At 45.4% G+C, this 27,683-nt stretch overlaps 2 protein-coding genes across 7 annotated transcripts in view; both read left to right on the forward strand.

Moving 5' to 3' along the window:
• The first annotated feature begins 900 nt into the window (after positions 1–900).
• Positions 901–13,375, forward strand: LOC120831563 (uncharacterized). The gene is made up of 25 exons (XM_078088495.1): positions 901–1,144; positions 1,406–1,531; positions 2,154–2,226; positions 2,318–2,387; positions 2,465–2,568; positions 2,684–2,779; positions 2,858–2,929; positions 3,324–3,404; positions 3,523–3,634; positions 3,981–4,088; positions 4,601–4,673; positions 4,772–4,876; positions 5,018–5,102; positions 5,356–5,379; positions 7,213–7,261; positions 7,490–7,706; positions 8,054–8,150; positions 8,281–8,379; positions 8,466–8,627; positions 8,735–8,809; positions 9,077–9,151; positions 9,291–9,863; positions 10,044–10,221; positions 10,317–10,465; positions 10,576–13,375. The coding sequence occupies exons 1-25, from the start codon at positions 1,056–1,058 to the stop codon at positions 10,792–10,794; spliced, it is 3,111 nt and encodes a 1,036-aa protein (XP_077944621.1). The 5' UTR covers positions 901–1,055; the 3' UTR covers positions 10,795–13,375.
• An 816-nt stretch (positions 13,376–14,191) lies between these two features.
• LOC120831560 (tenascin-like) overlaps positions 14,192–27,683 on the forward strand; it is a 31,660-nt gene continuing 18,168 nt past the window's right edge. For 5 of the 6 annotated variants that reach the window (XM_078088822.1, XM_078088824.1, XM_078088821.1 and 2 more), the window contains exon 1: positions 22,218–27,237. The gene's annotated coding sequence lies outside the window, so the exon portion shown is untranslated. Of the gene's footprint in view, positions 19,414–22,217; positions 27,238–27,683 lie in introns of those variants that run through there. The other variant, XM_078088820.1, reaches the window with a different exon arrangement.

The raw sequence follows: 27,683 nt of genomic DNA on the forward strand, positions 1-27,683 counted from the left end.
ACGCGTAGCCTATGAGGTCATACAGATGTGCCACATCATCTGAATAACACATGTGTCGATGTCTTTGACATTTGGCCGTTTCTACAATCAAACTGTTCTGACTGTAAAAACTCCTTTAGCTTCAAGAAAAACAAAAAACAAACAAAAGTGAAAATGATCAATTACATCTTTAACTGTAAGTGAAAACCTAAAAAACTGATCTCAAGTACAGTGATGAAAGAAGTACTCAAAATAATTCCATTGAGTAGTCGCATCACTCTGTAAAAAATACTTTTAAGTAAAAGCATTACCATTTTTGTAAAATAATAGTAGTTATTACGGATTGATATATATTATATTATGTAATGATTGTTATTGATGCATTGATGTTTTACTCACTGCTGGTGCATGTGTAGCTGTATATTAATAATACACCATCATTTTTTTGTTATAGCTTTTCATTTGAAGCTCCAAAGTAACAATTAATATAATGGGGTAAAAAGTACAATATTTCTCTCTCTGAGATGTAGTGAAGTAAAAGTATAAAGCAGGAGACAGTTAATTAAGTACAATCCCTATAAAAAGTACCCAAGTGCGGTACTTTTGCTGATTATAACTTTGTAGTTTGAATTAAGTTGTATTTGGGTTTTTTTACACCGTGAAACCTTTAAAATACCTGAAAGCAGAGCTCACCTGGTCTCTGCTGCCCCCCGCCGGTAGACCCCCGCAGGTGGAGCGTTAACGCGGGACAACGAGGCAGTTTGGAACCAGCAACTCCAAAAGTTTTGGACTTTTTAAAAAGAAATTTACGCAAAGAGTTTTTTTCTCTGTATTTTAGTTACAAGCAGATAAGGTTCCTCTACAATGTTTATAAAAACGACCCAGACTCTTGTTCCCTGCTCGCGCTCCCCCGCTGTTCCCTCCTCCCATTTTCCCGGCTCCTCCTCTGCTCGGAGCTTCCCAAAGAAAAAAAAAAAAAAAAAAGGGGGAAAGAAAACTTTCTTTGTCGAAGGCTTCCTGGGAAGCTTCTGTGTCGTGTCGGATGGAGCCGCGTGGAATATGAACTATACCCCAACATGGTGCTGATGACCGAGCAGGCGGACCGACCGGTGACCCCGCTCCCCGCCCCGGAGCAGCTCCCCAACAGGGACTCCCGAGGGAACCGGTAAGTGCGGATAAGATGGAGAGCGAAGGGCCCCTGGCTCCGGCCCTCCAGGCCTCGTGCACCTCGGGTTCATTTGCATTTTTAAGTCGCGCTTTTGTTTGTTTCGTGGCAATAACGCGCGCCGCGCGCCGCTGTCCGCGGAGCGCGGCGCGCGGCGCGTACGTGGCGCGGGGAGAATCGTGTCATATGACCGCGGGCCGATGGGTCTGTTTTATCCCCCACAACGCTACGCTCCGCGGACTGAACGTGTGACGTCCGCAGGTCGGAGGCGGATCCCGGGGGGGAGAGGAGGCACAGGAGGCGGGGGGGCTCACCTGGAGGCCTGCAGCTGTGTCTGGACACAGCGGCGGACCCCCCGGAGGGCCTCAGGAAACCAGGCGGCATGAGGTGAGGAAGGTTACTGATGGCTGTAGAATAACCGTCGATTCATCGGTGATTGAGTCATTATTTAAAAAATGACTATAGTTTTCTTTTACTTTCTATTTATTTATTGTTATTTTGTTTTTCCCATTGAAGTTGTACAAGAATAAAATAGTATAAATAGGGACAGACTCACAACATTACACACTAGTTTCTTATTAAGAAAAACTAAAGTTGCGCATTGACCTTTTAAAATCAAAACAATAGCTGTGGCCTGAAAAATAACGCTACTTCAAACTAAATTCAAACTTTCTTGTCTTTGCTTCGTTGTTATCAACTGTGTCATTTCACACATAAATAAAATAGTAATTAAACAATTACGCTGATAAATTCAAATTTATTTAAATTGTAAAAAACTTAAATGATAGTTTTGGAGACATCTAACCAATAGAAGAGACATTTGGTGTAAACCCGGATTGTTTTCCCTGAAGTAGTCGTACCGGCTCTGTAATCACACCCGCGTGACCGACTGGTGTTTACGGACCCGTCTGCTGCTCCGGCGTCTCGCCGTCACACGAAGGACGTCTTCGCGTTCTTTAACCCTGAGGCTCACCTTCTCTCTCTCTCCCTCTCTCTCTCTCTCCGTCAGAACCAGACCGGCCGAGCGACCGTCTCCGCTGCCGAGTCCGAAGGTCGAGAGGAAAAAATCCCAGCACACTCACGTACGGCCACGTCCGAACACAACACACGACAAACACACTCTCACACTCTTGCTCGACAAAACAAACCCACATTTTTTTGTTGTTGTTGTAGTTATCGAAGACCAACGGCCAGTATCACAAGTTGTTCAAGGAGGTCAGACGAGAGGAGCTCCTCAAGCAAAGTGAGTGTTTTGTTTAAACGCTGCTCCGGCCTGCGCTGTTACCGTGGCGACGCTGAAGGCGCTGTTTGTGTCACCAGGCTACACCTGCGCCCTGCAGAGAGACATCTTGTACCAGGGAAAAATGTTCGTCTCCGACAACTGGATCTGTTTCCACTCCAAAGTCTTCGGCAGAGATACCAAGGTGCGCTGGGACAGCGGTCACCGCGGCAACCCGCCCATCGACTACGCGGCGCTTCGCGTGGTTTAAAAAAAAACAACAACAAAAAAAAGAAGATAAAGATATATTTTTATTCCAGATTTCCATCCCAGCGGCGTCCGTGACCTTCATCAAGAAAACGAAAACGGCGCTGCTGGTGCCGAACGCGCTGGTGATCGAAACCATGAGTGATCAGGTGAGGAGACGCAGGTTCACATGCTCAGCGTTTATGACGTAGTCACTTGATTGTAATGAGAAAATACTGTTTTTCCAGCATGTGTTTGTTTCCTTCCTCTCACGAAACAACACCTACAAACTCCTGAATTCCATCTGCATTCACCTGGACGTAAGTGACCCTTTTCTGTTTTATTTGTCCTGATAGAACTCAATGGTTTCGGTTTAGATTCTTCATTGTTGTTATTGATGAGAGAAACAGTGTCAATCAAAGGACTGATTTTCTCCCCCAAATGCTGTTTGAAGACGTCACCTCGGCCTCTAAGAAGATGTCATGCGCTGTTTTGCACCATTTTATGATATTTTACGGTCCAGCAAAAGATCAAATCAATAACACGCTTGCATTTAAAATAAACAGCAGACCAGCTGGTGAAAATAGTGGAGCGATTGTCAGCTGACCCGGCAGATGTTTCCCTCAACAGGTTGTGAAGACCAGAAACGGCGAAACCTTTAGTGCTCCTTAAATAAATACGTTTTCTTCTCCGTGCTGATGTGTGTCCTTCCAGGTGGATAAGACTTGTAGCAGCTCCTTTATTTCCTCCTGTGAGAACAGCTTCAGGGGGAAATGCCCCACGTCGCTTCCTTTGGTCAGTCAGGATGCACATTGTGTATTAGCAAACAACCTTGTTCTCATGTTGCACAATACCTCCTCGGTGTGTGGCACCCATCCTACATTTTGCATTGGTTTTTGTGTGTGCACCGCAGGACTTTTCTGCAGACTTCTCCCACCTGGGTGGAGTGGTGCAGCAGAGGCGACAGGAGATGATGGAGAGCAGCAGCTCCGGCTCTCGGACTCCAGATTATGACAAAATATCTGGTGCGTTTTCTTCCGTCCTCACGTGTTCCCTACACATACTTCATTCTACCGCACTCGCTTCTTTCCATTTAACTGCGTTCGGTTCCCTCCCTTCTGGGTGTCGGGTGTCGCTGTGGCTCGGACAGTCTTTGGTTTACAAATAGCTGGAGGGAAGCCGAGTGAAACTTGAGCCGCGGAGGCTTTTATTTGTGTTATAACACGTGGTTTCACATGGTTTTATCCCTTCGCACGATGAACGACATCTTAAGACTTGGTCGTCCCGCAGGCGACCCGCTAAAACGTAAACGTAGTAGTATTGACTCAGGGCGCCGCAGTCACGGGTTCTCTTTTTATTGTGTTTGAGCAGACTTCCCGGACACGTTTCTGAGTGCCGTGAAGAGCGCCGAGGTGTCGGTCCACGCCGACGTTCACCTTCAGACTCCGAGCCAAAAACACGGAGCCGCCCTGAACAACGGTAGTTTGGTGCTTCTTACCTTTGAGGAGGAAATACAGATCGAACACATCAGTAATAATGGAGAATACTCTTTATTTGCTGTCCTGCTGAGCGTTACATGAAAAGAAGGAGACCACTCTCGTGCCTGTGCCAGCTACAGCTGATTAGCTTAGCTTAGCATAATGACTGGAAACAGGAGCAAACCGCTAGCCTGATTCTGCCAGGCGTCATTACAAGATAACCTGTTTATTGGAGGGAGTATGATAGATGAAAATAACTTAAATAAATGGCAAAAAATATATTATCTTTAGTTGTCAATAATATGATGAGAAGTTTACACGCAATCCCCGCGTTTCCGGTCTTTATGCTAAGCTACGCTAACTGTCTCCTGGAGTTTAATGGTTTACTGTACAGACGCGAGATAAATGCATGAGGTATATTTCCCCAAAAATGTAAAAATACTCCTTTTTTTAAGTTGCGTTACTTCTATTCTTCTATTTCCAAGTGAATATTGCTTTATTTTCCCTTCGCAGGGTCCACGAAGCTCAAAGACAAATCCTCGCAGCCAGCGTCCCTGCAAGCCATCCTCCTCCTCTATTTGTTTCTGTCAGTAGACGTGGTCACCATGGATACCAGGCGACCGTCGTTACGGTTGTTACAGTTGTTACGGTGGTCCTGACTGTGTCTGTCTCGCCTCCTCACAGGGTCGCTGTCCTCGTCCTGTCCTCCTGTTACATGGCTTTCAAGATCGTGGCTCTGGAGCACCGGCTGAACTCCCTGGTCTCTGTGGGCCGGCACGTCCGTGGCGCGTAAGAGCCGGACCGTTACCGCGGCGATGCAGGCGTCACGGCCACCTGGACGTTGGACCAATGCACTCGGGCCCGTTTCTTTTTTTTTCCCAACCCACGTCTCACATTGGTTTGGGTGAATGATTCTGGTGCGTGTTGCAGGGACGCGGTGGGCCAGCGGCCTCCGGAGGACGTGAACGCTGAGATCTACGGAGAGCTGTCCTCCAACTTGCTCAAGCTAGAAACGGTTTGTGCAACTTCAGTAACTCGCCCGTGTTACTTGCTCCATATTTAAAACATGGATTGTACCTCACCGATTGCGTGCCAGAGAGTTTGTAAAGTCATCAGTCATTGTGCTAAGCTAAGCTAATCCCGTGTCAGATGACAGATGCGGGAGTCGTGTTGATCTCCTCGTCCAACTCTCGGCAAGAAACTAAATTCGGAACTCTACACTAAACTGATGTGAGCTGTTTTATAATGTTTTTCTTTCTAAATCCTAGATTCAAAGAAACCTTCGGAAGCTACTTGAAGAGACCTGAAAGAAGACGTGTGTCCGTCTGTTCTTTCCTGATAGAGATGTTGGTTTATCACTGAAGATCAGCAGAGATCACGTTTGGTGGCCGGCTGATTCAGAAAGCTTTCTTAAAACAGATTGAACTTTAACTTTGTGCAATAATAGCTTCATTCCTCGTTCCACTCAGGACTATTTTATTACTTTTTTAAAACACAATGTTGTGCGCAAGCGTTAACTGGGTCCACGCGTTGGTGAGGAGGACCTCTAGGCATGTGTGCAGTATTTATCAGGGGACCTTTTATTTTGTATTTCACAACGTGGGTTTTTTTTAAGGTCCAAAGGTCACATTTCCATGTTTTCCAAACATGTCTTAAAAGGTCAATTCTATTATATTTATATCATGTGTAAAAATCACTCCGATATGGATGATAGTACAATATCTTTGAATGACATTTCAAGACAACTTCCTGTTACAGGGTGTTGTAGCAGAAGATAGAAAGTGAGCTGCTTGTGTGAGTAGAAGTTTCTTAGGTGAAACGTGTGATAGTTGTTTTTTATTTTAAATGGTTTTTTTAACCATGTAAATTTTAGTTTGATCCTCTTAGTTTATTTCAGAGCGTCTCAGTAGCTGATAGTTTAAAATTCATCGTCCTGTGCTTTTCAACAGAAACTTCTTTTTGTCGAGTGTGTAGCAACAGACCTCTCAATCATTTCAGGAGCAAGGAGAAGAAAAGGATTGTGCTTTGTTTACATCTAGATCACAAACCGCCTTTAACTGGTTTCAATAAACGTCTGTGATACACTTTCTGTCAGAGTGAATGTGGGAGTTTGAACGCACACTAATGAATGTTAATGCAAGCACACATTTATTTATGTGTCTGTGACTCATACATAAAAGTGTGTGCCTATATTTATATATATATATTTTATTTGAGCCATTTATTATATATAAATATAGGCACACACTTATATATAAAAGCACACACTATATATATATATATATATATATATATATATATATATATATATGCACACACTTTTATATATATATTAAAAAAATATTTCAAATATGTAACAACACACATGAATAAATGCGTGTGTCTATATTTAATATAAATATATTTATATTTAATATAAATTACACCAACACACACATGAATAAATGCATATCAATTAACATTTGCGGAGGGCTGCAGGCAAAAGCTGAATAGTTTCATTAAATCAGGAACATTCATTTGGAAGAGGGAGAAAAGAGGGAGCGTTATCTGGATGTTTATTTCACGTCAAAGAGAGCCCGCCCACTCTTTGGGGTTTTCAACCAATGGCACGCGCGGCCCTCCGCGTGACGTCATCGGCCAGCCTGGGAGTGCAATGGCGATATTGGACAATAACAGCCGTCGCGTCCGGGGCAGCGCGTCTGTATTATGTGGCTCGGGCTGAGGAGGACACCTTCCAGCCGGGCCGCGAGACCACAGGTGACATCGGCAAGGTGCGCGAGCGACTACCTGCGACCCGCCGCCTCTGCGCGCGATGACAGCTTAGACTGGAAAAAAAAAACAACCCAAAATAAAACGCTGGTAAGTGCAAACTAGCCATTTCAACATAAGCCTTTTTTTCATGTTTAATTTCCTCGCTTCCTGCCTGCCGGGGCGTCGGGGTTTGAAAGGGGCGTGGCGGCGCGCTGGGTACCACTTCTGACCAGAAGGATGCTGATAGCTTAGCAACAAGGAGGGGAGGGAGGAGGAGCGCGGAGGAGCGACGGCGGATGTGTCGGGCGGCCTCGTTGCTGGGCAGGCTGGGCGGACTATTTGTTGGGACGTTGTTGCTTTTTTGTGGGGGGCAGGAGGGGGGGGGTCGGGCCCCAGGAAGGAGGCAGGATGCATACCCGAAATGTAAACAAAAGGTGTGGGCCTTCCAGCTGGCCTGTGATGAGGAGGAGGGAGGAAGGAAGCAGTGAGGGAGGGGCAGGGGCAGGGAGGGGGTATTAAGGCAGGATCGGCTTTCAGAAGCTGCCGTTTTTTTAAAAGCTGTCAGTGCTAAAAAATTAAAAAAACAGACAGGAAATACTCATTTCCTCTCGACTGTTGCATCGAGATGAAGTCCTCTCCGTGTCCCTCCAGGTGTGACGTGTGAAACAAGACACCATGGCCACGCAGGAGCCGTCCCCCCCCTCCTCCATGGAGAGCAACAAGCCCGGCTTCCCCAAGAAGATCCTGGGCAACCAGCTGGAGGACAAACACCTGTGCAACTGCTGCCACAACATCCTCAGGAGGCCGTTCCAGGCACAGTGCGGCCATCGCTTCTGCTCGTACTGCTTCAACAGGACCGTGAGGTGAGGGGAGGCCGGGGGGGGGGCATTTCAGAGGGGTTATGTGGTTTTAGGGGGTATCTGCAGTAAAAATAGTAATATCACAGTGCGTATTTACACTTTTATTCTCATAAAAGTATGGAAAATACACTCAATGACAACAAAGTAAGGATGTTTAATATGTAGTTGTATTTTTGCGAGTATCAGCAGTTACTAAAAGTACCCTGATTATTTACTTGAGGGGAAAGTAGCAATATTAAAAATAATAGTAAAACAACTTATGAGCTAAATACATTTAGTGTGAATCTGAATAACTACAACATGTAGTGGAGTAAAAACTATTGAATGTTCCTCTAAATCACTGTGTAATTGCTCATTTATTTTATTATTGCAGCAATGGACCTCAGAAATGCAGCGCCTGCATCAAAGAGGATCTCTTTGAGGATCCTACATCCATTCTGAAACCAGGATGTGTGAGTATAAATACATTTTGATCCATTTTGTTTGGAGAATGAACCCGTCCGTCTCGCTCCAAGCCGACATCTCCGACCAGGAGCAGAAAAAAAATAAGCCGTAACCTTTTGTTTTGGCTTGTTTTTTCAGGCTTTTCCTGACAACGCCGTGCGCCGGGAAGTGGAAAACCTTTCGGCCGTTTGCATCCATGAACATTGCTCGTGGAAGGGCAGCATTAAAGACTACGAGGTGAGCGTTGTTCTCCATAGTATTTGTCTTTGCTTTGTCCTTCTCGGTGCTTTTTGAAGCTTTTTGTTCATTCATTTCCTCCCCAGCTGACCCACGAGGGGAAGTGTGAGTTCATGATCATCCCGTGCCCTTCCTGCAAAGAGCGAATCCGCTTCAACGAACAGGAGCGCCACAACGAGCGCGAGTGCCCGGAGAGAACGCTCAACTGCAAGTACTGCAAGGAGCCGTTCCACTTCAAAAACATCAAGGTCGGCAATGGTTTATTTAAAGTCGGCGCGGCCTGAGCCGCTGAGGCTCGTCTCCGCCCGTCTTAAAAAGCAACACTGCTGTTTTTTTTTTATACTTTAAACTCCAGGCCCACGATGAGATCTGCCCCAAGTACCCGATGATCTGTGAAGGCTGCGCCAAGAAGAAAATACCCAGAGAAAAGGTGAGTGTGTAGACGAGACCACCCCAGGCTATTTACTGCCTCAGTGTGCATGTAGGGATATTCTGTCCAGGTGGAGAGATTACAAAAGATTTCAACACGTTTCGCTGCTTGTTATAAATGTGGTATTTTTGTATGAAAATATGAAACAAGTTTATAATAGAAATCCACTTTGGTGGGTATTTTTGTGGGGAACATTTTGCCATCCTTACAGAGAATCTTCACATGTCTGTCAATGTTTTTGCAAATAACGATTGTTGTATTTTTCAGTATGTGGACCATATTAAGTTCTGCAGCAAATTCAGAACTCCGTGTCGATTCCACGTCGTGGGATGTGATATGTCTGTGAGTGGCCCGAGTGTCCTCTTCTTCAAAAGTCACCATCTTTCAGAACATTTACATTTTCTTTTGCCGCCCAATGACTTTCACCCTTAAGCATTTAGTTTCCGTTTCATTGACCGCCCGTCTCGCTCCTTCCCCGCAGGTGGAGAAGGAAAAGATCCACGACCACGAGCGCGCCTTCGCCTACGAGCACCTCAACCTGCTGCTGCACTACATCATGGGCATGAAGGTGAGCATGGAGGGCCTGCAGCCGCAGGGACTGGAACTCGCCGGCCACAAGCTGCTGGAGCTCCAACAGGCCCTGCGGGAGCTGGAGGCCAGAGTCTCCCAGCTCAGCACCACCTCCTCTGGGCCTCCCGTGCAGGGAGCCGCCGCCGCCTCCTCATCCTCATCCTCCAGCTCCGGCCCCGCCGGCCCGCCGGCCTCCGCCCCGCTCCCGCCGCCGCCCGCTCTGGCCCCCGCCCTGTCCGTGTCCACCTCCTTCACGCCTCTGCCCAGCTCGGTGGGCGCGGCGCTGGAGCTGCAGCTGCACAGCGAGAAGACCAAAGTGGCGGAGCTGGGTCGCAGGTGCACGGAGCTGGAGGTCAAAGCCGGCACCTTCGAGAACGTGGTGTGTGTGCTGAACAGAGAGGTGGAGAGGTTCGCCACCGCCATGGAGGCCAGCAACCGGCAGCACAAACTGGACCAGGACAAGATCGAGGCGCTGAGCAACAAGGTCGGGGCTGCAGCTGACAGACAGATCACGAATAAACGGCCATAAAAAATAATATATATATATATATATATATATATATGAGGAAGTTATTATTTGAAGCATCTTTCAGTCGCATGTGGCAGATGTTGACTGTGTATTTGACGAGTTGAGTTGAGAGCACAGTGTGCGCCGGTTGTGCAGGTGCGACAGCTGGAGAGGACGGTGGGGCTGAAGGACCTGACGGTGGCGGAGATGGAGGGCCGCCTGAGGGAGATGTCCGCCACCACCTTCGACGGCGTCTTCGTCTGGCGGATCTCGGATTTCGCCAAAAAGAGGCAGGATGCGATCGCGGGTCGAGCCCCCGCCATGTTTTCGCCAGGTGACGTGGTCCTTTGACACAGTTAGGAAGTCATAGAAAAACTAAAATTATTATTATTATTATTATTAATAAAGCTTCCCCTGCTTCCCCTCCAGCCTTCTACACCAGTAAGTACGGCTATAAGATGTGTCTGCGCATCTACCTGAACGGAGACGGGACGGGGCGCGGCAGCCACTTGTCCCTGTTCTTTGTGGTGATGAGGGGGCTCAGCGACGCGCTGCTCAAGTGGCCTTTCAACCAGAAGGTACGTTCAGTCCCGTCGTAGATTCAGGGGCGCGGAGGCGACAAACGTGGTGGTCGCCGTTCCAACGCCGCCTCCCCATCGGGGGTCTGTGTCCCCTCCCCCCCCCTCAGGTGACCCTGATGCTGCTGGACCAGAGCAACCGGGAGCACATCATCGACGCCTTCCGGCCCGACGTCACCTCCTCCTCCTTCCAGCGGCCGGTGAGCGAGATGAACATCGCCAGCGGCTGCCCGCTCTTCTGCCCGCTCTCCAAGCTGGACGCCAAGAACTCGTACATCCGCGACGACACCATCTTCATCAAGGCCATCGTGGACCTCACGGGCCTCTAGACGACCGCCACGCCCCCCTCCCTCCCACCCACTTCACCCTCCTTCTTCTCCCCAATATCAAGCTTCATTGGGCTCAATCGTGGTCCTTTAAGGGCCCGCCGCAGTGTGGCCGCTGCGTCCGGCCGCCGTCACCGCCATCGTCGTACTTCTGCGAGAACCGCCGCGCGTGGCCGTGCATTCCGGGGTGCGAAGAGCCGTTTTGCCTCTTCTCCTTTTCTTCCTAAAGGCGTCACAGAGTTCTGCTTCAGTTGCGCACAGTACGTTTCATCCGTTACTTTTTCTTAAAAGGATTAAAAAAGGAGCACCGGCGCAGCGAGGTGAGAGAGGTCAAAGTTGACGAAAAAGAGCGAGTCAGCATCTCCTTTGAATCCCCTACTTTTGAAGGGATGATTGTGAGAACCGGGTTGTAGATTACAGATGTTTGATGTGATCATTCTGATGACTTATAGTAGAGTTAGAGCGTCCCTGCAGCCTTTGTTTTCCTTGCAGATTGTGGATATTGTGAGCTTCTCAATTCCAGTGTTGAGTGAATTTGCATAGACAAACGTGGAGTTATGTTATGAATAAGATTTCAGGCATTTCTTTGCCCTTTTCATTTGATTTCTTTGGGCATGCCGCTGGCGTTTTAAGTATAAAATGGCTCCTCATTTCCGACCGAGCTTTACGAAAGCTTCCCCGTCTGCTGTTGAACCTGTTGAAGTGAATTAGCCATCCGTGATGGTGGACATTGCCTGCACGCCTTTGGAGCCAGGCTACTTTTTAACATGTAACGTCAGTGTCGCGTATTTGTTCCTGTCAGGGCTTTTTTTTAAACTGCTTCTGGTGGTTCTGATTGGTGGTTTGGTACATCTGTGGAAGATACAGTGGAGTTACCAAGGAGTCAGGGCAGCTTGCCGGTCAAACGCGAGGCATTAAAACTCTTGCAAAAAAACATCACATGGCTGGAGTTTGGTCCCACTTGGCGGGACGCGCTCTCCAGCTCGCATCTCAACACATAGTACTGTGCCCCCACCACAGACACGAGGTCCACACGGGAACGCCGCGGTCACGCTTTTCTGTTCCACACGAGTGTGTGTGTGTGTGTTTCTGCTGCTCTTCAGATTGGATCTAGATGTGCGTGTGTGTGCGTTAGTTTGAGGTGATGGTGACACTACGTCACAATTGATTGACGTAGTTTACTGCAGATGGAAGTAACGTTCAGACCCCCCCCCCCCCCCCCAGTTAACTCTTCAGCGTGTTCTCCCTGCACATGCATCCACATCACAACGTGTAACTCTTCCGCGTGTCCACCAGAGATTGCTGTGCTCACTTAGCATGCATGCTGAGGTCCTTTAAGGTTCCCCGCTGGCCTGTTTGGAGACCGTCTCGGCCTGTATTGAAACCTCTCTGTGCATGGGAGGCTTCAGTCCATCGTTCACTATGGAGTTTGGCCGGGTGACCCCACCCACCCCCCCCTCCCCCGCTCCCCCCCACCCACGGGGCCACGTGTCAAAGCGTTTATTTGGGATTTGCTCGGACCAAAATAACCATAGAATAGTTATTATGTTATATCTGGCGCTGCGTCTGTTCAACAGCAGCAGCCGCCTATATTCATAGCAATTTATAAATATGTATCTTTCATATCATAATGTTGAAATAGTCTATATATCGATGTTAATATACGCGAGATGTTATAATAAACATAGTATTACTGAATACCTTATTAATTCTATATCTATATACCAGCCTTTTGTTTGTCAAGATGGTTCGAACAGGCCAGGACCCCCGACCCCCCACCCCCCCTTTGTGCAGTAAGGACTTTTTCTGCTTTTCTGAGTGCAATATTTATATTTATATGATCACGCCGGCTATGATTTGACGACAGCGTGGCAGCTTTAAGAGTTTACAGAAGTCGCACTCGACTTGTTTGTTCACATCACTCGTCGCGGCGCCGAAGAACTGCTTCCGATTCCGAACTTTTCAAAGGGAAGAAATTCCCTCGGCTTTGAGCATAGTTTTTATTCATGAGGTAAAAGTGAGGTTTTAGAGAGACGTTTTTGATGGTGAGGAACTCGCGCTATAAGCGTGGTTTCTATTCTTAGCGAAAATCTACTTTTCAGTGATGATGGTTACAGCATGTAATAACTAGGGTGATTTTTTAAAGTGGTCTTGTATCGTGCCAAAATCAAATATTACCTCTGTGTACTAACTATACTGCGTTCAAAAGTCATATTCATGTTCTATGCTAAAATATGGTGCCAAATATATTTATATTTAAATATGTGTTACGTTTTAATAAGATGCATGGGTCACCGCCTCTCTGAAAAAACAATTACCGCCCCATGAGGTTTTTGAATGTAAGCTTTCATAGATTTATTTTATTTTCTAAACGCAAAACAGCAGTTCTGTAAATGTGACGCAGTCGACTTGAAACAACTTTATTTGTGCACTTTGTATCGGTTGTTTGTACAAACAGGGTATTTCATTATGATTTATGTACCTTGAAATCAATGCCATATATACATACATATATATTCTGGCGTTGATAATATTGATGTGTTATGGTTTAAAGAGGACATGCAGTATGTAATAAAGTTTGCTGGTTTCAGCTTGTTGAGTAATTTCAATGTATTTCTCTGTAGAAAGCTTGATTTAAATATTTATAAGTATTATCAGCTGAATGTACTTGAAGCATCGAAACGGACCCTCGTCAGCACAATGGAAAAAACATTTCTGTCACACAAATGGGTATTTATTTTTGTGTATCTTTAATCCTCGGCTGCTTTGGTGAAATATTGGATCAACTAAAGTACCTCGAAGTTGTACACAGTTACTTTCCATCTGTGCCCACAGGAAGGCACCAAATGAACAGCATCTGAGTGCAGTTACTCTGTCCAGAGTCATTTAGATTAATCTGCAATTTAAAAAAATAAAAGCCCTTTGATTTACTGGAATGATAGAGTGGGCAGTTTGGGCCCCAAAACAACACTATGTTTTCAGCTGAGAGTGAGAAACCTTTTCCCATGACCTCTTTGTTTTTGACAACAAAATTTGGACAACTTCTGAAGATTGTATTCATGATAAGATCTGCAGATGTAAAATAATTACAAGGTGGTGGTTAAAAGACACGCTGACTCAAAGAAAACATAAAAATGCCATGTGTGGGAAAGATAGTAAGTGTTGTAAGTTGTAACTGTCAACATTCATTTATTTAACTGCTTCAGAAAGCAGAATATTTTATTTAAATTTTAATTTATTTAGCGTTTATTCTCATTATTATAGAAATATGTTTTATATATATTACATTATTATTATTTTACAAAAAAGAAAAACGTCAGTGCGGTGCTAGCGTATCCCCCACGTGACTCCGAACTCCACGTTCCGCCTCTCAAAATCGAGCGCCCCCTTCTCCGCGGCGCGGCTAATTGAAGCCTCACCTGTTGCCGCGCGTTGTGTCACCGGAGGAGACGCGCAGCTTCCGCTACCTCGAATACATGTTTCATAAAACAGTTAAACTCGAGAGCAAACGCCTCAGACACCTTTGAAGGACCGTTATGAAGACGGAATAACCGCGTCTGCGCGCCGCCGGCTCCCGTATTTTCCCTCCGCCCGTTGGTCGTTAGCCTGAGCTAGCTAGTAGCATCGCTGCTACCGGACACCATGTTGAAGCGGACACCTGGAGCTGAACTGCGTCACTTCATCAAGATAAGTACTTTTTTTGTGGGTGTCCATTTATTCTTTTAATGGAGCCCGGCCAAATTAAGTTAATTTGAGATGATCAAGTATTTAACGTTATATAATTGGAGATCAATTTGTTGCTTTCGGAGTGATGTGGAGAAGCTGCATACAGTAGTTCTATACACCTGTCAATCAAAGTAAGCCCCGCCCTAAAGCATCCACCGCGTCATGGTCTGTTTGAGCGAAGTAGTCATTTTCTCATAGACTCTCATGGGATAAAAGGAGTCGCCCCCTGCTGGTCGCTACAGAGAATGCAAGTTGAGATACAAAGGCTTCTCTCCGGAAGCTCTGTTATGTTCTTCATTCTCTACACATCTGTTTCACTTCTGTCCATCCTCGTAGAGCGATCCCTCCTCCGTTCTCCTAAAGGTTTCTTCTTTTTTGTCTCTCCCTGTTCTTGTTTTCTTGTAGAGCTCCTCTCTTAAAACAGGCCGTCACGGCGGAGCAGGAGATAAACACACAGTTGAATCTACACAGATGTTTTCCACTGTGGTCCTTTCTGTCGGGAGGATGTTGACTGTTGTTTGGATCGGCCGTTCCGTCAGTGTTATTTTTAGATAAATTGTGCGTCCATTGCATGGCTTTTGTTTCTTGTATTACGGTATGAGTTGCACCTGCATTGATGCATAAGGTGGAAATATTTTGTAAAATGTAGTTTTAGCACCTAAAATTCCTCCTCTGTACGAGGAGATCACTGAACTTCTGGCTGAAAATCTACACTTGTCCTTCTGTTTCCGGTCAGGTCACACTGAGAATATGCTAACCATGCACTATGATCTCCAGAAATACCCCAAAATGTTTGGAGAAACATTACTTTTTTAATACACCTCATTTTCAATTCCTTCTTATATTGAATAGGAACTGAAATGTAGTTTCCCACCAAAACGGTGCTTCATGAAACCCATTTCCATTCCTCATTAAACATTTACAAGCCATTTTACATCTCAGCGTCCGTCTGTTTGTTTAGTGCACACAGGGTATCCTCAACAATACTTTCAGTCTTCGCTTGCCAGAATTAGTTGTTTCCCCTGATAAACGGCTCAGTTTTATGATCTTCTTAGTGATTCAGGTCAAGCAGGCAACGCTCTACTCGGTCATACTAACAGCTGAGGTCTGATGATGTCACCGTGTTGAATACACGATGCGAGCGGCTCGTCTCACTCCTCAGATATGTGTCTGTTTGAAAGATTGTGGCTGGAGACTGACGTTAAAGTTAATGAGGCGCATTCATTTAAAGTGAGGTGCTGTGCAGGAAGGAGCGCAGTCGGGCTATTTTAGGGGAGGATGGTGGATGACGTGTTGAGTTTTCGTCTGCCTTTTTATATTCATGGTGCCCACGGGATGAATCCGAATACTCTTTGTCATCACATTTTCTCCAGAGGCGGCAGCAGGGGGGGACGTTTGCCAATTTTCTGTTGCAATGGAACGTACCTTTAAAGCTGCATCCTCTCTGCTGCCAACGGCTGTATGCTAACACGGGGAAACTACGACGCTGAACATTAAAGCTGAAACGCACCAACATGTCAGCATGCCTCTTGTTAGCACATCAGCATGCCTCTTGTTAGCACGTTAACATGCCTCTTGTTAGCACGTTAGCATGCCTCTTGGTAGCACGCCTCTTGTTAGCACGTTAGCATGCCTCTTGGTAGCATGGTTGTAGACGCTTCAGTCTTGTTTTTTCTCACAATTGCATGCACTTTTGAAATAAGACTCCACTGCCCTTGTTGACAGTATTAACTGTCCTCTGTATTCTAAACATTTACTTGTGCTGTCATGGCTGATGTATCCCCCCCCCTTTCGAGATCGAGATGTATCTTCATAGCGGCGATGGTGATGGCATGCCTGGTCTCGACGGTTTGTTGGCGGTTAGTCAAAGCGGATTAGAAGGAACACCTGCAGTTCCTCTGTTTATTTAGTCGTCATACTTTCGAACGTCCTACTCCAAGACCTCGTCTTTAAATCACGGGACAGCCTGTAGCTGCCAGGAAGCCCTGAGAAACCGCCTCGCAGTCGGGTTACTGCAGACCCCACTGCACATCTACGTGTCTGTGGAGGCCCAGCAACTACAGCAGCTGAGTCAACAAACACAAAACCAAGTCAAATGGTGATATGTTGGGAGTTCACAGTGTAACCGTTCCGCCTGGATTTTCCATTTCCGTCTTCTGGATGAGCTTCAGGTGGGGGATCCGCGGCTGGAGTTTAGTGGCATGAATCCAGGCAAAGAAAAAACGCCCGGGCTGCTATTTGCGTATGTGTGAAAATGACGGATCATTCGCGTGAGAGTCAAGCCACGAACAACAGCGTCCCACACTACCAAAGTGTGGGTGGCTTCATCCTCGGCAGGTGCCAAGAACGCGCTCAGGGACGCGCTCGCTTTGGGTTTTTCAAACACGGGGATGCAGGCCGGGTTTAATCCCTTTAAACGGACTTGCTTTATGTTCTGTTGGGGGCCGATTGACCCTCAGTGGCGGAGTCGATGCACATGGACACTCTTCTCAAAGGTTAGAAGGCCACATTAATCCAATTATGCTTTAACTTTCAATACTTGAAGGAATTATATTTTGACGAGTGGGCTGCTTATAATACAATCACATATCATCAAGAGCGCTCTGATGACGGTTTATATATATATGTGTGTGTTTGTATCACGTTCTAGCTTATTGCCCCACATCGGCCGACTGAACACTGGTTAGCATTGAAATGAGGTCACTCCCCGGGGTCTTGTCAATACGTAATTAAAAAGGCAGGACACAGTCACGCCTCTGTGGAGCTCTGCACCTCGTGAACCTCTGTGTGGCCCGACAGGAGGCCTCTGTAGGAGAGGTAATCTTGTCTGAAGACTCCACACATGGGTCCCTTCACCAGTCCAAGATGTTCAGATAATCTTTCTTTAGACCATCAAATCTAAAAAGTAAAAAGTATAAAAGCTTTAGATCGCATTTGTATTGTGCCACTTTTTTCTAAATGAAAACTGAGATGTTTTAATATTATTAATCAAAGTAAATATTAGTAGAGACCCAAATGCCAAGTAAATGCTGTTGGTCATCACAGCTAAATTACCAGTGTGGTTTAATTTAGGCTCGGCTAAGCCCCGCCCCCATCTGCTACTCATTTGCTTAAAAAGTCAAATCCTTTTTGTTTTCCAGAACTAGCAGCTATATCAAATAAACCAAACTCCATTTGGGAAAACCCCCCTTCTTTTAAAGGTGTTGCAAAACATACGGAAAAAACTCAGCTGATGATTATTTTGAACTGTTTAAGAGGAACAACCTGCGAATAGATCATGACCTTCACATCAGCAGTTCTTTTAAAGCTCACGGGGAGTTTATTTTATTGTAACTCACATGTTACTTAATCAGTCACAGTATCTCTCAGTAGCCGTCTGCCTCTGGAGCAAGAAAAGCTTCTCGGATCGGGTTTGTTTTATTTGTGTCCTTGGATATGGCTTATAGCTGATCTATAAAACACCAGGAGTAACTGGTAATCCATCAGAATTGGCTCACTGTCGTCCTGCAGCGATGATGTAATCTCATCAACCTTCCTTAAAAGTCTGCTGACCCATCTGTCTTCGTCTACTCTGTTGTCTCTGTCCGGTCCCACGTTATAAATCACAGGCGTTTGATTTCAGTGCCAAAGTACACGTCTGCAATGCGATGCCAATGAATTGTGCACGTGGGATTAGAATAAACTGACGGCCATCGCAAACGGCTCCGCGTCATCTGGTACAGTTCGTTAATCTCTTCCAAAGCGTGCAGATTTATTGTTGTAAGAGTAAGAACTCCTGTCAGCACTGGTACGGATTGTCTTATTGTAAATGTGGGTCACGATTTCAAATTAGCGTTTTTCCTTTTGTCCAATTTACAATCAAATGACTTTAATTTACGAAGGTGCTAAGCAGAGAAAAGCGTTTGTCAGCTCTTTGTCTGAGCCTCGATAAACATCTGCAATTAGTGCTGATTTAGCAGATGGCTCTGATCGTTCTAGGCCTCCGTGGTATTCGCTGCGGTGATGGAGGAGTCATTGACGTCTGTAGTGGGCGTTGTGACTCATGCACAGGGAAAAGCAGTTAAATCTCTCCCCTTTTGGGAGATTGAGTCTACTGCGGGTACTCCTGAGGTAACACTTTACACCCTCACAGAGGAACCGGTGACACAAGATTTACTCCAAATGACCCCCGAGGTGGAGTAACACGCATCATTGCACAGGAGAGGAGGATTCTCACTGTGGGTCCCGGTAGTTTCATAACTGGAAAACAAGCCGAGGATCTCAGACGCTGTGTTGTTGTTGTTGTTTTTGACTCTTCGAACCAGAAACACAAATCTGAGGGGCCAAAGGTCAACTTTCCAAGAATTCCCTCGTCTCGTCCTCAAGGAAGTCGGAGGTGTCAGCTGTACCTCTCGCCCGCTGACCGTGATCACGCGATGTCTTTGACGTTAATTTTATAGTGGCGTCTCTTCAGAGCGTCGGTCGGCTCACGGAGACGTCCCATAAAAGAAGACGTGTAGTAAAACTTCCCTCCCGGTGCCGGACGGAGGCGGCGGCGAGCCGCTGCGCGCAGTGGAGCACGCCAGCTCTAATTCGTCTCCGTCTGGAAGCACTGACCTCTTTTGTTCGCTTGATGGCTTATTACCGGTATTGATTTTGGCTCCTTTTGTATTTTTCCCTGCGGGGAAGGCAAATGACCCGCGCACGTATCGGCCAACGAACGCCACACATTTAACGGCGCTTTGCATGACACCAATTGTTTTAGTGTTCAGTATCGGTGGGCACTGGGACGCGGTGGCGCTGGATGGCGTGCGGTGATGCTCCGGGATGTAACGGTAACCTGCGTGCAGGAGGACGCTTCTCGAGGACTTGATTTCGTTCGCTCCACTTGAACCGGTGGACGAAACGTCTTTTTATGTGAGTGTTAAGACTTTTAGTGCAAATGACATTATTTATTCACAATCATAGGCACAGTTCATGTCATTGATCTGAGCGAATGCATTTGGTGAGTATTTACAAATTATTAAATAATGTATGCATGTATGTATATATTTATATCTAGTACATATCGGTACATTTACTCAAGTGCTATATATTGATTAATAAATTATAATGTATTCTGCATATTCCTTCTTTTTAGCCTGTATATGTTGACATTCACCACAATTTGTCTTGGGTTGGAGGTTGGAAATGCAATGTATTTATTTTTGAGTGCTCCATTCAAAGCAGTTCTTTAGCAACGTTTTAAAGTACATACACAAATTTTTAATAATGTAAGTAAATTACCAAGTTGTGAAACAAAGACTGGAAAGAAGAAACCCAATGTTATCCAATACCAGTAATTATTTAAAATATCTGTTTATTAAAGATTTAGTGGGATATTGAAAACAAAACGTATTTTACTTTGTCGTCGCTATTAAGGAAAGTTGCTTCGGAAGCCCACAGCTGTAATTTAACTCTGCTGTTTAGAGGAAACAGCAGTTGGCTGATGTGTTGGCACATCTGGTTTAACACAGCCCCCCCCCATCACTCTCACTGTTTGCGATGTTTGTGTCTCCCTCACCATGGTTTTAGAGACTGCGCTCACCTTCTCCTGCAGAGGGAGGGCAGTTCAACAAACGCAAGCGGACGCTAAATGCAACGCAGGAAGCACGAGGATGTAGATTCCTTCTGGTAGTTAATGCCAACATCAACTGTTCTTCCATCGGGGTCAAAAAATGTTTTTTTTCAAATACTTTGGTTGAAGACAAAATACCTGCAAAAATAATTGACATTCCCACCAGCTTCATCTGTATTTAATGACGGCAGCAGTTATCCTGCATTACCTTTTTATCACTGCCGGTTAGTAATTGTTGCAGAAATAGTACATCAATACAGCCTCCATCACCTGTGAAATGACTCCATCCATCACGCTGCAGCCTCAGCGGCTCGCCACAGTCTGCTTTGATCAAAGTGTATTTAACAAGTTCTGAGGGGCATTATATACATTTTAATATTTTGTACTACGTCTGAAACCCAAATATTTACTTTAGAAGTGATATTGAAAAAGAAAAGCAGAAATTCAGCCATGTGAGCGGCTTCATAACAGCAGGTTTTGTACGTCTAATACTCTGGAACAGCTTGATAGAAGGCCGGCGTGGAGGGGAAGAGTGAACACGGATCACTCCAAAGTGAAATAAGAAATGTTTATTCCATCCTTCTAAATGACGGCAGTTTGATATTTGCTGGGTTTTTGAGTTTTGATTACATTCCATTTGATTTCCAGCAATGATTCCGATGAATGGACCCTTGGCACTGTGGTGTTTGGACATGTTTATCCAGTAGTTTGACTTGAACTAATGTTCCCGGTAGCCCGATGAGCGCGTCCTCTCCTCTTGTTTGGATCACGAAGCAGCTGCTTGAGCTCCGTGGATTCCTCTCCGATTCCTCTCAACGTCTGGCGACGGGAAGGATCGGAGGCGTCTGGCCGCCGCTTGTTTTGTGCATGAATCCGCTCTTCAAGAGACGCGATGCTCGCGTAACCAAAAAAAAAGATTTAACAAACAGACATCTTATGCTAATTATCTGGACTGATTTGCATAACACATTTGCTAACTTGTTGGAGTTGTTTGGAGCGTTTTCAGACGGATTAGTGGAGGTTGTAGCCAAGTAGCTGATGTTCCATCTGGTGTAGAGCAGGGAGCACCGTTCCATCTCGCAGTCAACGAGCCGCTCATCTGTCCGTCACGACCTTTCCACACGTTCTTGGTCATCATCACCCAGGGTTGCTTTTGAATGGAATTAAATGCGTCCGTTAGTAAGCAAGGATCGCTAATTAGCAAGTATTTAGGTATTTTGTCTAGTTTCCACATTAAGAATTACTTAGAAATATTGAATTATTGTTAATAACTTGTGCTTTTGCCTTTTTTGTGGAGCTCACAAACATTCTTTGTAGAAAATACGAGGACCGAGCCTCACTAGAGGGACGAACCTTTGGATGGGGTTGCCATGGAAACGCACCTAATTTTCTTTTCACCCCGTTTTCCAAATTGGTCCGAAACAGTCCTGTAAATAACATGACCTCATGTGGTAAATATTTGGTTGGGCCTTGTGTGTATTCGTTATCGTTTCCTACCACGTTTTATACAAATAGAATCACGAGCAAAATATGTTAGCTTCCCCTCGGATGCGTGCATACGATCTGCAACACGGCTCCTACTTTTTTGTTTTTTGTTCAGGGATCAAGTCAACGGGTCGAATCTCAGATACAAACCAATTCTTTTTACGGGGCTACAAAGCGTCTTTTTAATACTGTAACTTTTAACGGGTCAGATTAAAAAACCCAAAGCTTTATATAAGATAGAACTTCTAATAAAAAAATCTGACACGCTGTGGTTCCTCAGTCCAGCTTTAGATCAATAATGAGATAAAGAGATTCAATATGGGGTTTAGTATTGAAGTAGTACCGGGGTTTAGTCACACGTTTTTAACATTTCCAGAGGTTTTTATTATTAGTCTCTAAAACTACGTCGCTTCGTGCTCCCACACATTTTCCACTTGTCCTCGTCCGGCCCGAGACCGCAGAGTTCCTGCAGCTGTGTGCATGGAGGCTCTGAGTAGCTGCTAACTAGGGCCAGACCGGGGAGCCTCTGAAGGCCAGCCATGGCCCACAGTGAGAGGGGGGAGAGAGGGAGGAGAGGGGATGGGGGGGTGGATGGAATAAGGGGATTGCCTGGAAACCAGGTAGAAGGCTGCAGCTCAGCAGGCGGCGGCGGTGATGCACGAACACGCCCGGGACCAGTTTCAGCGTTTACAGTCAGGCGCTATAAAAAATAACCGTAACCCTGCAGAAAAAGATCACGCTGCACTTATTAGTAGTTATTATTTATAGAATTAAATTCTACCAGCAGGGGCTTTGGGATCCAAACATTGCCACGAATGTTATTTAAAGTTATTGAAAAGAAAAAAACAAAGTATAGAATCCTATAAAAGCTCAACACCTTTGTCACTCACTCACTTTTGTGCATCTATCCACATTTGTTGCCGTTTAAATCGATGGAAAGATAATTACTTGTACTATGAAAAGGATTTAAAACGGTTATGCAACTTTCTGACACACAAAGGCCGTCGCACCGCTGTGTCACAATTAAAAAATGCAATAAAACACTTTAGTCTAAATAAATCCGGGGATATTGGAAATCCGCCCGGGCTGTTATTCATCAGCGAGAAGCTTTATTGTTTATAGAAAATATCCCAAACACAAGCAGACACCCGGCAGGACGGCCGTCGGCCCGAATGTCACCGTCGGGGAGGATTCTGGTCCAGCGCAGAGATGTAAACCGCAGACAGACGGCGGCATCAACCGGTCCACATGGTACTGGGCTGCGTCTGAGCGGACGCCAGCGCCGCAGCGTCGTCGTTGTGACTCTGAGCTGTGGAGTTACGTGCTCGTTTTGGGGTTTGAGGTCATTTATAATCGAGTGGCGCAGACAGAGATGAATGGTTCGTTCCAAACTCTTTATCTGCTCTTATTATTGTGGTCAGGGAGCATCTTCCCTTTACAACACTGGACTCACTGGAGCGTAAAGCGCCGACAAAAGACTTCGGATGCGCTCGATTTCATGTCTTTTATATTCCTTTGTCTGTTTTTTAATTGACAATCATAACTTCTTCCAACTCAATGAAACCATTAAACTCTGCAAATTGGATCGCGTTGGACTACAACTCCAGACATGCGTCTCCTTTGTAGCTTCAAAGCCGGGGCTTGTGTTTAATTAAGGATACGATATGAATTAAGATAACATGCTCATTTATTGGGAGGGACGTTGGTTCGTCCACCACTTTGTTCTCCACTGAAATATCTCCACCGCTTTTGGGTCTATTGCTCTGAGGTTCTTGGTCTCCAGAGGGTGAACCCCGCTGACTTATTCCTTCCTCTCCATCACGTTCTCCCACAAAAGCGTTGAATCCGAACAATAAATGTGGGTGTAATCATCTCGTTCCTCTGCCTGACTTATTAAACACGGACAGTCGATGTCAGTAAAAAAGCGGTAAATTCAATCGTGGTTAATGCCTCCGTTAAGCAGCTGAGACGGACAAATTCTTTTTGCTCAAACCGTTAGTTAATTGATGGCATCCCAGTGCAAAGGTGAATATATTCTCCTATATAACAATACTTGCTCTGAAGCCAATGCGGCCTGTGTAGTTTTGATGCTTGTGGCCAAACATCGTCCCGTCTAATGCGTTTATGATATGAAGTATTTGTGTAATCCTCCTCAACAAAAGGCTCCCGTCCGGTATCATTCGCCATAATCCTCCCACGAATGCCGGCGTGCGCTGAATCCTCTAATCTGCGGAGCGCACCAGCTCATTAGAGCCGAGTCGGCCCGACGGACGTCCCTGCACGGGCGGGGGGGGTCCGTGGTCGCTCCTGGGGGGAGGGGCTCGCCGTGCGCTTTCAGAGACCATATTAGTTCATGTTTGTGTGAGCCGGGACGTCTGCAGGTCTGCTCAGCGTCCCGGAGACGACGCCTGCGGGACGCTCGCTCTCTGCAGCAATGTCCTTCATTCGTTCAAAAGTGTTTGATAAGCTAAAGTGTGTTTGCAACAACAGCCTTCTGTCGTCGTTGTTGTTGTTGTTGTTTCATCACGTGACCCGGCGAGCATTCGACCAGCAGCTGTGGTCACGGAACCAAGTGTCTGCCGGGCGGATCGGGTTTCACGACCTTTACGAGGTCAATAAGAGTAATGAGGTCATCAGACAAGTAGCTTCTCGCTGCGTCACCGACGCTTTGTTGATAATAAATCTGGGGAAAAAAAACCTCACAATGTAAAAGTCTGGAGAACGAGACGTGATGCAACGCGACTGTTTACGGAGGATTAAGTCTGAGTAGTCTTCAAGTTGTGTGACAACATTGAACAAACACAAACATCATTTATGTGGAAACTGATTATTTAACAAAGACTCAATTAGTCTACAAACTGTCAGAACACGTAACTCGCCTCCTTTCTAATAGAATGTGTATGTCAAGGAGTGCAGTGTTTAGTTAATTGCAGTACAAAACATCTATAACATCTTTACAAAGATTTAAATATGTTTAACACAGAGACAGAACCTCCACCGTCGAGCCGGAGGAACATTTCCAACAACTGTAAAAATATCCGAATGAGAACGGAGCGAGATGTTGATACAAGACGTTCCCCGAAGTACAATCACATAAATTATACGGAAGTGATGGTTCATCTAAACCGCTCATGTAGCCCCGAAGTTCACTAAAGGAAATCTCATGTGCAATTCTCCATTATCAATTATCGATTCGTTTGAGAAAAACCTGAAACCGACTTTCACCACTAAACAAAAATAACTATTTATAGAGTTAAAACATTTCAGCTTCATGTCTCCATTCTTCTTCTCTTCGCTCTTTAACTAAGAAAAGATCAAAGCGTTAATTTACTCCCACTTACAGCAAACACTCTGTAATTATAGAACTTTATAATTCAACATGTAACTTTAAATGCAAATATTTCGATCCACTTCTGCATGAAAAAATGACTGATATTTTCCACGTTGTTGCATATTGACTATTTACATAAACATTGCATGTTTTGGCATATTTTTCCCATAAATGAGAAAAAATAAACAATTTACTGACCTAGTGTTTCGTTTTAACTGCACGGTTGGGCCCAAACTACCCATGAGCCTTTGCGCCCGTTTATTACAGCCCCGTGCAGACTGGAGACACTTTGCTTTCTTTATGCCACTTTCATCCTGTTGAGATTACAGACGTCTGGACCGAGGAGCACGAAGGCAACTGTTGGATTGGCCCTAATTTCTAAGGAAAGAATTCTACCGTATAAACTTCCACGTTGTGTTTATTCTTTGGAGAGTAAATTTGATTTTAGTGCACATGAACGCAAGAAAAAGTGATTTCTGACTTTCATGAAAAGAAATTAAATGCCTCAAACATTTTTCTTTTTATTTATGGATTATTTTTTTCCATTAATAAACGTTTTGATCAATAAAAACATTTTGAAAATATGGAAAAATATTCTAATATTCTAATATATATATTCTAATATTAGGACGAGTCTCCCCAGAAACGTCCGGTTGGTACATTTACTCACGAAGGTGTCGGACTTGTGTTTGTTGTGCCTGAGTTTAATTGGTGGATGCTTGATTTATACATTTCTGTAGCTCAGGATTCCTGCGTTGGCGTCTCGCTAAGGCGAACATCAACGCTTTGCTGCAGGCGTCGAACATTTTGTCTCTGGTTGCTGTGGCAACGTGGAGCCGTTCACTCGGTTCCACACACGAGGTCCGCAGGGTTCGGATGGAAGAGTCGGTGGACTAATGGATGGGGGCAGATTTCAGGAGTTCTTGGTTCGCAGTAAAGGAAGCAAAGACGCTTGTTTTCTTTCGGGTCGACCCGAACGTCCTGCAATGAAAAGTGACAAATCTACTTTGCTGGGATTAGTCTGGACTTATTGTTTTGGTTTGATGATCCTCCGCTTTGTCCGTTCAAAAACAAGCTCAGAACTTTTCTGATGGGATTTTTTTTTGGCCCATTTCAACCTTATTTCCGTGGTTTATTTACCAAAATTTACAAAGTTTAAGGTCAGATTTAAGTTCTCCACATTTATCTTCCTCTTATGTGGTAACTAGCAAATAATCTTTGGGTTTGAGACTCGGCCGATCAAAACAAGCATTGAAAAAGCAGGCCGATACATTTTGAGATTGTAGCATTTTGTAGGAATTGAATGAACACACATTGGTGCGTTACTCAACAACAAAAATAGAATCAGTTGCCTAATCTGAATTGTTCTGCTCAATCAAAAGGATTCATGTACACCTAAGCTCTCGCAGGAGATTAAATCCTCACCTAATCGTATTAAGTGTAAACTGTGTGCAAAGGGCCTCCGTATGGTGCCCGTTTCACACACTGAGCTCCTTGGATTCCTGCAGGTTTACATCCAGGGTAAAGTAACTGAATCCACATACTCCCCTACAGCTTGTAGAATGTACATGTGTTTTTCTTTTTGTTCACTTTTTATTAACTCATCACCAGCTGGACGATCCCTGGAACTCTTCAATGGGAGAATGCGCCACAGATTCATTGGATTAACATTGCTTCCATGCACTAGGATGGTAAAATGTGGTTTCCGCTGTAGGCATCCATCACTGTGACAGCGCTGCAGAGACACGGGAGGGATTCCTGCAAAGTGTGGAAACGAGGAGTAGTCTTCACTAGGGATTTCCTCAAATGAAATATCTCACTTTTTTTGCAAAGCCATTGAAGGAAAATGTCCGTCTGTCTGCATTCAGACTTTCCTCTCATTCCCCCGGCTTGCCTCTTTTAATGTTCCTGCCCAACCGCTGCTCGCTGCGTCACGACTCGCAGTAACAAGCGGCGTCTCATTTGGAGGCGGCGGCCCTGATTAGTTCCAGCAGAGGGAGGGAAGAGGAGCAGCGGAGGGAGGGAGAGTGATGGCTATTTAAGGGTTGGAGTTAAAGCAAATGGGGGTCTGACCTAAACTACCGCACACACTTTAAAAGACATTTTCTCTCTTTCTCGCTCTCTTTCTCTCTCAGTAAAAGAGCCGAACTCCCGTCCGAGCCGTGAGGGGAAGATAAGGGCAGCTGGCTGACTGACGGGAGCTGCCTCCTCGCTGGAGAAGCTGCGGTCACATCTATTTTTCTTGACTTCAACGAGTGTGCGGCGACTCTTGAGGACGCCTCATCCGAGCTGCGCGTGCTGCTGACAGGTGGGCGGATGTACAGATGTGTGCATATAATCTCTTTGGGCTTTCGTGTGACAAAAAGTCCATTTTCTTGACTTCCTAATTGAGGTGTGTTCAGTAGTGGTTGCATACCTTTTTGTTTAGGAGGGTTCTGCAGGTTACGAAGACACCATAAGGCATTGATTAGTGCTTATTGGAAGTACATTCTTAGTGTGTACTGCAACTGACTCCTCACACAGAGCAGACAACGCAGGACTGCTGAGGGAGGAGAACTTGTGGAAGCTTTAATCGGCAGCCAAATATATTCTCTCAAATTGCTGTTTTGGGTCAATAATAATATACTGTGCCTGTGTATTGAGGGCAAACTGTGTGTCTGCGTTCTCTGGTGCAGATGTGCAGCTTCAACTAACCTTCTGCAATGCAGTTCTGTTTTCATCGCGTGTCGTTTTTTTCCATCACTGAGATTCGAT

Source organism: Gasterosteus aculeatus, chromosome 14 (genome assembly GCF_964276395.1).
Source record: "Gasterosteus aculeatus chromosome 14, fGasAcu3.hap1.1, whole genome shotgun sequence".
In the NCBI taxonomy this organism is placed as follows: Eukaryota; Metazoa; Chordata; class Actinopteri; order Perciformes; family Gasterosteidae; genus Gasterosteus; species Gasterosteus aculeatus.